The sequence below is a fragment of the Nansenia antarctica genome (assembly GCF_963989245.1).
Source record: "Nansenia antarctica genome assembly, chromosome: 1".
Taxonomy (NCBI): Eukaryota; Metazoa; Chordata; class Actinopteri; order Argentiniformes; family Microstomatidae; genus Nansenia; species Nansenia antarctica.
The window spans coordinates 110,811,159-110,821,690 of record NC_137674.1 but is presented as its reverse complement, the minus strand read 5'-3'; the positions used below and the strand labels follow the sequence as shown (position 1 = coordinate 110,821,690).

At 45.6% G+C, this 10,532-nt stretch overlaps 1 protein-coding gene across 1 annotated transcript in view; it reads left to right on the top strand.

Moving 5' to 3' along the window:
- Positions 1 to 1,738: 1,738 nt before the first annotated feature.
- The window catches only part of ddx21 (DEAD (Asp-Glu-Ala-Asp) box helicase 21), a 20,604-nt gene continuing 11,810 nt past the window's right edge, over positions 1,739 to 10,532 (top strand). Inside the window, exons 1-5 of the mRNA XM_080536540.1 lie at positions 1,739 to 1,871; positions 3,138 to 3,341; positions 3,583 to 3,759; positions 4,031 to 4,103; positions 4,287 to 4,465. Coding sequence (XP_080392666.1) covers positions 1,791 to 1,871; positions 3,138 to 3,341; positions 3,583 to 3,759; positions 4,031 to 4,103; positions 4,287 to 4,465 — 714 coding nt within the window. The 5' untranslated portion in view covers positions 1,739 to 1,790. The remainder of the gene's footprint in view (positions 1,872 to 3,137; positions 3,342 to 3,582; positions 3,760 to 4,030; positions 4,104 to 4,286; positions 4,466 to 10,532) is intronic.

Sequence of the window (10,532 nt, the reverse complement as noted above, 5' to 3'; positions counted from 1 at the left end):
CAGCCCTGCAGACACAGTAACTTACAGCAATACATAAAACACAAATATACTCAATTACAACCTAATAAAACGCAATCGAGAACAACACGTTTTTCAACAAAGCGGTCCTCAAACTTGAACCCGAGGCACCAGAGCCTAACCCTAACCCTAATCCTAAACCAACCAACAGAAACCTTCTCTGCAGATTGTTCCAGCAGTGAGGTGCATAGATATCATATCCATACTATATTAATAGTATATATACACATATATATTATCTATGGTGAGGTGCATGAGGTCCTTACTAGGACCAAACGAAGAGCTCACATCACACCTGTCTTGAGATCACTACACTGGCTCCCTGTCAGTTATAGAATAGACTTTAAGATCCTTTTACTAGTCTATAAATCACTCCACTGTGATGTGCCCAATTACATGGTGGACATGCTCATAAGATACACACCAGCTAGACCCCTAAGGTCTAGTGGCACGGAACTTATATATTGCCAGAGGCTAGGACAAAGAGATTTGGAGGATCAGCTTTTAGCATATATGCTCCTAGATTGTGGAACACCCTACCTGAGGGCCTGAGGTTGTCGAAAACTCAGGACATTTTTAAGCGAGACCTCAAAACCTACTTATTCAATGTCGCCTTTTGCTACTAAGGGAGACATTGGACATTATCGAACTAGGATCACTAGGCCATTACACCATACTCGTGTTTTGAGATTTGTGTTGACAGGAAAAAGGACCCGGGTGCTGATGAGGCACTGTCAGCTCCCAGTAGCACCTAGAGCAGTACTGGAACCGGTACAAGGGTGTACCAGGACCACCATCAGGTTGTATTGCTGTCATCTTTATTGTGTTGTTGCATCATAACTGTGCTTAAGATTCTCTTTTGGCAGGACCTGTGCCCATGCTGGATGCAGAACAATGCAGATATAACACTACATTTATGGACAGTGTGTACGCCGATAATATGCAAGGAACTTTTCCTGGATACATGGTGTACAGGTTTTTCGCCCTTGCTTGCTTGCTTTGTGCCGGTGGTCCTTGGCCTCCCCTTGGGGGCCCCCGGCTGCCCCGTGTGCCTGGTCTGTTCCGCCGCCGGGGCACCTGCTTGGCCGTCCTTGTGCGGGGCCTCTTTGGTCTGTGCTTGCTTGGCTGAGCCGGGTGTGTTGGTGGTGGGGCGGGCTGGGTGCGTGGGGCGGCGGGGGCTCCCCCGGCGGGGGGGGGGTGTGGGGGTCCACCGCTGGGTGCTGGTAGGCAAACTGGTTAGTAGTCACTCTATGTGTAGAGGGCTGCAAGGGAATTTTCCTGGCTACATAGTGTACAGGTTTTTACTTTTGCCTGCTCGCGGCTCTGTCAGTATTGATTGATTGATTGACTGAAAATGTTAATTGTGTGAAGCGCATTGAGTTGCATCTTGTAAGAAATGCGCCATACAAATACAATTTGATTTGAAATTTGATTTGATTTGATAGATATCAATACTAATAACTATGTATATATATATATATATATATATAGTATGGATACATATAATATATGGATATATATAGTATGGATATCTATGCATCTCACCATAGATAATACATATTATATATGCTTCTTCTGTCTTGACAAGTGCTATACAAATAAAAGTAAAGGAGACCCGACGAGTTTAGTATTGGAGCACCTCTCTATGTTTATGTATTTCTATGTGAGCGGCTCTAGGCGTCGCGCCGCTCTGCGTCTCTGCCGGTCCTTTCTACACGCGTCCCGTTCGCGTCAGCCACCCTAACCCTTACCACCGGAGCCACCCGGGAGAGATGCCATCCAAAGTAACAACACAGGAGGAGATCACCATGGAAGACAGTTTGGACACCAGCGCGGGGGGCAAGGCACCGAAAGTAAGTCAAATTACACTCATGAACAGTTGTGTTTTTAGCTGAATTAAACCTCCTCTGTCTGTCTCTGGCCACGAGTCATGCCGTCATGCCTCTCTCTCTCTGTGTCGCAGAGCAGCTTTAACCAGAGGAAACACACATCATATGACTAGTTAGTAGCTTGGTGAATGACTGGTAGCTAGATGTCGCTATCTTGTTAAAAACGCCATTTAAATGTCGATCGGCTAGATACAGATGTGTTTTTGTTAAAGATCGTCCCGTTATGTAACATCAGTAACATCAGCGCACATGCGTTGGTACATCCGCGTCACGTGTCTCCCGAACACGTGTTGCTGCTCTGCGACGCACGGCGATGACGTCATGTTGTTTGTCTTCACACTGAGACAGAAATCTCCATTCCAGTAGCACTTACATTACACTAAACGTTGCAGTTTTATTCCTATCTGTATTCTGAAGGTTTGTACAGACTCAGAGGGGTTATAGCCTGATTTATGTCACATGTTATTCCTAAAAACATCGCGAAAATGGCGAAATTGTTATGACTTGTTATGGCTGTTGACAGTATTTTCTGATTTATGGAGTGATAAAAAGAGATATCCGAAATCGCCCATGTAAACACCGTTGACTCTAATATGTCAACGAGATGAAACTGTAATTTTTAACCTGGCTTTATCCAATGTTCAGATTTCTGTTCTTGAATGTTATGCACATTAGCGCATATTTGCGCCCATTTGCACATTTAAACATAACATTTCAGAAAAGTTGTAATACAAAAAAATATTGTCTTAATGTAAGTGATTAACTGGGGAAGTTTCATGGTGAGATCTATTAGATACAATTTCGACCCTATTCACCTGCCGTGTCTGGCCACAGCCTGTTAGCTCTGCTGTGGTCGCAGCCTGATGACGTGGTTGTGACTCATGACAGCTGGCCAGCTTTAGACAAACTCAATAACAGTGTATCTATATATAATAACAGTGTATCTAGCTGCTGTCTGCTGACAAAGCAGCATTTTGTATCGTAGAGTCAAGCAGCCTTTATGCTCGCCGCTCAATCACTGTGTATGTTCTTGTTTCATCCACTCTCGAGCAACAACATTACTATTTACTACATAAATAACTATAACACCGCTCTTAGATGTGAAGAGTGCCCGTGTGCCTTCGTGTGTGTTAATGAGGTGTGTGTATTACTGATGTCCATAACATTTAGGACGTTCAAAACACACCAGCAGGTAGTTCACCTTAAAGTAACAAGTCCCTTTATTTATAGAAAATAAAGGAGAAGAACAAGGATGGAAAGAAGGTGAAGAAGATGAAGGTTGAAGAGGAAGCAGAGTGTGAGCCTCCCGCGCCCAAGAAGAAGAAGAAGGAGAAGAAGGAGAAGAAGATGGACGCACCTGCTGACACCAACGGGACCCCGACAGTCGACAACAACAACAACGACGACGACAACGACAACAACAACAGTCCTGAGGTAACTAACCACCTCGTTGTTTAAAGGTTTTTATTTGAAGTGTTTTTTCTGTTTTTATTGGATAAAGATAGAGACGAAAGACAAAGTAATGAGGACAGGGTATTAGAACCCATACTGACATGGGCATACGTGGTACCAGACCACTGGACCACCCCAGGCCACGGTACTGTTACATTTGAACACAGTGTCCTTCCTTGGTTTAACGGGTGTGTTGTTGTGCTGTGATCTGCTGTCTCCACAGAAAAAGAAGAAAAAGAAGAAAGAAAAATTACCTCAGACTAACGGACATTCCACAGCCACCACCCCCTCCCAGACCCCCTCCCAGACCCCCTCCCAGACCCCCTCTCAGACCCCCTCTCAGACCCCTGCCCAGTCCCCTTCCCAGTCCAGCGTGGACGCTGACACAGAGAAGGACAGCGTGAGTGTCTCTCTTCATCACTCATCATGTTCTCCTTGTTAAGATGCCCCCCCCCATCGCTCTGCCGTGGAAGGGAAATGTAGTTTGTTATTTTTTACACAATATTAGTAACATTGTTAGCGTGTGTTGATGTAGCACTTATAGAATAGATAGAAGCTCTGTTAGAGGGTAGATAGAAACTCTTATAGAGGGTAAGATAGAAGCTCTATTAGAGGGTAAGAGCAGCTCTGTTAGAGAGCTTAAATCTAAAGCATCTGTTCTTTTCTTCCAGGAGACGCAGGAACAGAAAGATGGCGCCTTCTCTAACTTCAGAATCTCTCCCAACACCATCAAGATCCTGCAAGGTAACTACCCAGATCAGCCACCAGGGGGCTCCATGAGGCTGGCATGGACCAGACTTGAGTTACCCATCTGTAGAGTGTTAACTGGGAACATGGTGCAGTTCATCCCTTGGCCACAGGGGACGCATTACATTACACCTTTTCTTTTTTAATGACCTCTTAATTCTACCCCCCCCTCCCCCCCAGCCCGAGGCGTGAGCTACCTGTTTGACATCCAGGTGAAGACCTTCAACTCCGTCTACGAGGGGAAGGATGTGATTGGCCAAGCCAGAACAGGAACAGGAAAGACGTTGGCCTTCGCCATCCCGCTGGTGGAGAAGCTCCAGTCTGACCCCCACGACACCAAGCGAGGCAGAGCCCCCAGGGTACGACCCCCACACCCTGCTGTGTGTGTGTGTGTGTGTGTGTGTGTGTGTGTGTGTGAGTGAGTGAGTATGTACCGGTATGTGTGTGGTCAGGTTCAGTAGTGTGTGTGTGTGTGTGTGTGTGTGTGTGGTCAGGTCCAGTAGTGTGTGTGTGTGTGTGTGTGTGTATATGTGTGTGTATTAGGGATGTCCCGATCCGATATTGATATCGCATATCGCCGCGATATTGGTCCTGAATGCTGGATCGCAGATCGCACCAGAAAAAAAATAGGCAGCGATCTGGTCTGGGGCGTGTCACTCACGTGATGACAACAGTAGTAGTCAGTGGTCACGGGCATGAGAGTTGGCTAGTAGCTACCTGTGTGTAATGAGTCTGACAATGTCATGATGCCAGCTGGTGAAATCATAAACCATTTGCTTACGTAATTTTTCGGTTGTCTACATAGTCTGAAACTACAGATGGTAAGCTTTCAAATGATGCGTCATACATTGAAATCGGCAAAAAATTCAAGACGACACGAGTATTTGAATGTTTGTTTGTATCAATGTTTTGCTCAAGAATGGTGACTGCTAAAAACGCTGCTAACAGCTAGCTTGTATATTATATCGAGTGGTACTTTAAAACTTCTGCCTGTTATGAAAAAAACGAAAAGCAGATATTGTTGACACCCCTTTGATTCTGCGACTGATTTCTGGTCTCACCAGCAGCGTCACTAGGCTACACTTTTAAAAAGGGTGCTATAATTGATTTGCCATTTGTAAGAGAAGATAAATAGAATAAAAACATGAAGGCACTAAAACTAGAAATCAGACAGTAACTCTTTTTTTTTCTACAATGCTGAATGCTGCAGTTTAAATTGTTTTAACTTTAAACCAGTTGGTCACTGAGTACTGCAGAGTACTGTTTTTGTTGCTTGAATAAAGGCTGGCAGTCTTTAATAGCTGTTGTTGTGGACTATATACTGGGGAAGTATTTGTTATTATTCAGGAGTAAAACAATAAATACTAATATCGGATTGATATCGGTATCGCAGATACCTGAAGCCCAGCTATCGGTATCGGTATCGGTAGTGAAAAAATGGGATCGGGACATCCCTAGTCAGTGTTTCCTCTACATGCATTTCATCGTGGCGGGCCGCCACGATGGAATTTCCTCCGCCACCATTCAGATTTCTCAAAAAACCAAAAAAAAATCACAGCGCTAGACACACCCACAAGCGCGAAGCGACGCGCTTGCAAAACTGTTTTGTGATTGGTCGAATACATCTAGGCTGCGTCTAGTCTACAAACTACGATCCTCCACTCCTATCACCGTGGACACAGCAAGGAGCGAATTCCCGGGTAGAAATATTTCCTCTCCCCGCTGTCAGCGGTAAGCGGTACTTTCCTCCAGCAGCGGTAAATGAGGCACCCTTTGCGGCTTAATAACTTTGGTTCTCCGGGGGTTACGGTAAAAATTCCAATGTGTCCGGAAAGAGGACAAGCCATGGAATCGAAAAGTTTTTGAATGGAGTCGATCCTCCACTCCTATCACCGTGGACACAGCAAGGAGCGAATTCCCGGGTAGAAATATTTCCTCTCCCCGCTGTCAGCGGTAAGCGGTACTTTCCTCCAGCAGCGGTAAATGAGGCACCCTTTGCGGCTTAATAACTTTGGTTCTCCGGGGGTTACGGTAAAAATTCCAACGTGTCCGGAAAGAGTCGTGGGAGACGATTTTTTTATTGACAACGGAATTACATGCTGGAAAACATGCAGACACAGACAATAAGAGACACACGGGAGAAGTACAGGAAAACATTTTATTTTTTTGGGCCATCCTCGAGTTTTGGCTGAAATTACGTCGTTGTTTTGAGCGCGCGTGCACGCGAAAAAATCGCGCGCGCGGTCAGCGCTACCCGCCACCATTGTAAAAATTCCTGGAGGAAACACTGCTAGTGTGTATGTGTGTATGTGTGTATGTGTGTGTTACGCTTGCCTGGCTCAGGACAAGGTGACAAAAAGGGAGACGACACATGGATAACAATAATAGGAGATTTATTAAAGTATATAATATTGAATTGAAATAATGATAACGTAAATAGTAACAACAACCCAAAAATGGCTGCTGGTCGACAAGGAAGAGACCGAGTCCATCAATTTGACCCCCTCTTAAAGTTCCTGGGACAATCAGGATGATCACCTTCACCTGTGCCCATCAGGAACCAAGAGAGAGGGTCAACAAGACAATAGATGTTTGGCGCCCACTGGTGGTACCAGTGTGGATCGTCACATCCCCCCCCTTAAAACAGAGGCCTACTAAAAAGGTCTCTGCTAATTTGTTTCCCAGATTACAAATAATACAAATAATAACAATAGTTTATGGCAACAAAAAACGGTGATCTCTGCCACACAGCCTAAACGTCAAATCCCAACCTCCCCTACAACCTGCCCACCCTCCAGCAATTCCTGGTACCTGGAAAAGCTCTATTTAAGGAGGGAGGAGCAAGAGAAAGAGAGATTAGAGACAAGAGTTCTAGACCGGCAGCATTGATTCACCTGGAAAGGCGCTGGCTCGGACTCTGCAAAGAATGCAAAAAGGTCAGGGGGTTATGATCTTAACAAACGACCACTGGATGGGACCCCCCTCCCACATAACATCAAAGTGCTGCAGAGCCCAAACCAGTGCCAAACAGAACCCAAACAGTAACCAAACAGTAACCAAACCATAACCAAACCATAACCAAACCATAACCAAACTCCAGGCCCACTCACATCCTCCTCCCACCCTGCTGCCACCACAGGAGTGGATGGAGATGGAGACCCCTCGTTCACTGTGGTCAACACAACCGGCTTCACCTCCAAGACCGTATCTACTCCGGACCTAGGTGAACGAGAATAATAACATTTTGATAAGCTCAGGTGACAAAGTTGTGTAGACTTTCTACGGTTAGGAGTATCGATCAAATAATTCCGTTCGGACACCTGTCGTACAACAGAGTAGGGACCAGTAAATTTTGCTTGGAAAACTGGGTCACTCACAGAACAATCATTATGAGGAAGCCATTGACGAACCAACACATCCTCCAAGAGAAAACAACCACTTTCAGAGCTCTCCAGCTCATCCTTAGGCTGAATCCCACTGAGCAGCAGCTTCAGCTCAGGATCCTCCTGTTGGGCTAAAATCAACTCACTCCGAGACAAAGACGGCGGCAGATCAGGAAACTGAAAAACAGAATTGTCAGGAGTGAACTTATCAGACTCTTTACCATCATCAATTTTAGGGTCCATGCAACTCATAGCACGAGTCATGGCGCAGGCAGTAAAAACCTCAGGAAACTCCTTCACACTAAGGTCGGGTCCTGTTGGTCGTGTAAACCCAGAACTAACTACCAGAGGTGGGGGCACATCACTCCACACTCTTCCTCCAGCCAGGTTATTTCCTAAAATGACTGCCACACCCACCACAGGCAGAGAGGGTCGAACACCAATGGTCACTACCCCCTGGACCAGATCAGAGCAAAGCTCAATTTCATGCAAGGGGACAGACAAAGTCTGCATCCCCATCCCTCTAATCAAAACGCTGGTCCCCACACTTGACTCCTGAGAGAATGTCAAAACCGATTCCAATATAAAAGATTCTGAAGCCCCTGTATCACGAAGTATCTGGACAGGCACTTTCTGTGGGCTTCCCACCAGAGAAACGAAACCTGTAGTAATAAACGGGCCAAAATCAGGATCCTCCTCGCTAATCTGTATGGAAGCAGAGCCCTGTAGTGCCCCCGCCAACTCAGTAGCCGCAGGTGGGCTGGATACTGAGGATGCCATCACCCCTGGTTTAAAGGGAGACCTCTCGGCAACCCCAGACACTCTTACTGCTGCCCCACAAGCATGCACTGCAAGTGCCAACGGTCTAACAGAGCCCCCCTTCCCACTGTAGGTTTTCTTTCCTTTTAGGACAGGACACTCCTGTTTCCAGTGACCCTTCCCAAGGCAATAATTGCATGTCGAGTTAGGATCTACTCTACTCTGACCGCCATGCTCCGACCTTGAAAAAGGGACAGAATAGCCAGGACCTCCGTTTGGGAATTTAGCACGATTTACCAATAGGTTAGTCACGGTCGGATTTTGTCTACGGCTCCCCTCGCTACGAAAACGATGTTCACCAAACTGACTCTTATTAGTCAGTACAAATTCATCTGCCAACACCGCGGCTTGACCTGCTGTTTTCACCTTGTGTTCGTTAACGTAAGTGGCAATGCGATCAGGGACAATGGTTTTAAACTGTTCCAGAATAATCAAATTTGCCAGATCCTCCAGAGTATTCACCTCTACCGCCACGCACCAACGATTGAAATGGCTGGTTAGTTCTCTTACAACCTCAACATGAGTTTGTTTGTCATGTTTCTTCCATTTTCTAAACCGCTGTCTGTAAGCTTCAGGAACAAGTTCATAAGCCCTAAGGATAGCGGCCTTAACTGTATCATAATCTTTCCTCTCTCTACCATTAAGAGCAATATAAGCTTCCTGAGCTCGGCCAATAAGCACACTCTGTAGTAATGCGGTGCGGTCTGAAGTAGACCAGTCCCTATCGTCGGCAACACTCTCAAACAGTGAAAAGAATACATCAGGATCTTTTTCATTAAACTTTGGCAACAGTCTAACCATGACAGACATATTATCCCTCTTTGAATTACTCGAATCGCCACCTCCACCGTCAGATAACTTTCCCTCAGCAATCAACCTAAGGCGCTCCCGTTCAAGAGCTAATTTATCCAACTCCAATTCCCTGTCCCTCGCACGCTCTTGTGCCTGAAACTCACGCTCTCGCGTCTGCTCTCGCGTCTGAAATTCACGCTCTTGCATCTGAAATTCACGCTCTCGCGTCTGTGATTCCATCTGTAATGCTAACAATTCCTTCTGTTGATCAAATGTTAACTCAGTGGACCCAGATGCAACCCCAACGGATATTTTAGGGACAGACAATTTACCCTTTAGTATGCCCCTATTAATTAACGTAGTCTGTAAAGCCTCCACTACGTCCTGTTTCTTTGCTCGGCCTTTCACCACCTCAAGCTTAACCTCATAATGTTCCACAACCTTCCACAGTTGTTCCTTCGTTAACTGTAACAATCCATCGACCGACGGAGCTGCCACAAACTCCTCAAAAACATCCATAACTCAATATAATCAAATAACCAATATTAACCAACCCTAACAAACGGGAATCTCCCCTCCTATTACAAACTCCTCCTATAAACTACTCCCATATCAGCCATAATCTTCAGCCCATTTAAAGCGAGTAACTGTGCACACATACAAAACAGAAAAGTAACTAACATACTTCGTAAGAGCTGCCCCGCATCTAACTCAGTAATGACTGACTAACCACTCAGCTAGTCTTCAGTGCGTTCACATGCAACTCTTCCACCAAGCAAATGCCTGGTGGCGCCCCCGCGTTCAACACACCAAAAATAACAAACGAAAACAATAAACAAGCGTTAAGCGCTTCTACTCCTAGCACGGGGGTTCACGTATAGCTCTGATGGTATCTAAACCACCCGCCCTACCTATCCTTCTCTGCTTTGCATAGAACACAGCACTCACCAAACTCCAGCCGAAGATCACAGCCAATACCAAGAGTTACGTCCTTGTCAGCACAGTCGGACGGCCAGCTCCCCCTCGTCACCAGCACCCAAACCAACGTACCAAATATACTAAACAATACATTACATCCAATCCAACCAAAACCCAATAACTATAAACAATAACCATGCGGGTCTCCCAATATAGAGTTGGACAAATCCAACAATCCAATCCCGAATATCAACTATGAAAAGGGAGAGAATATTGCTCTCACCAAATTCAATCCCGGACGAGCCCCCAATTTGTTACGCTTGCCTGGCTCAGGACAAGGTGACAAAAAGGGAGACGACACATGGATAACAATAATAGGAGATTTATTAAAGTATATAATATTGAATTGAAATAATGATAACGTAAATAGTAACAACAACCCAAAAATGGCTGCTGGTCGACAAGGAAGAGACCGAGTCCATCAATTTGACCCCCTCTTAAAGTTCCTGGGACA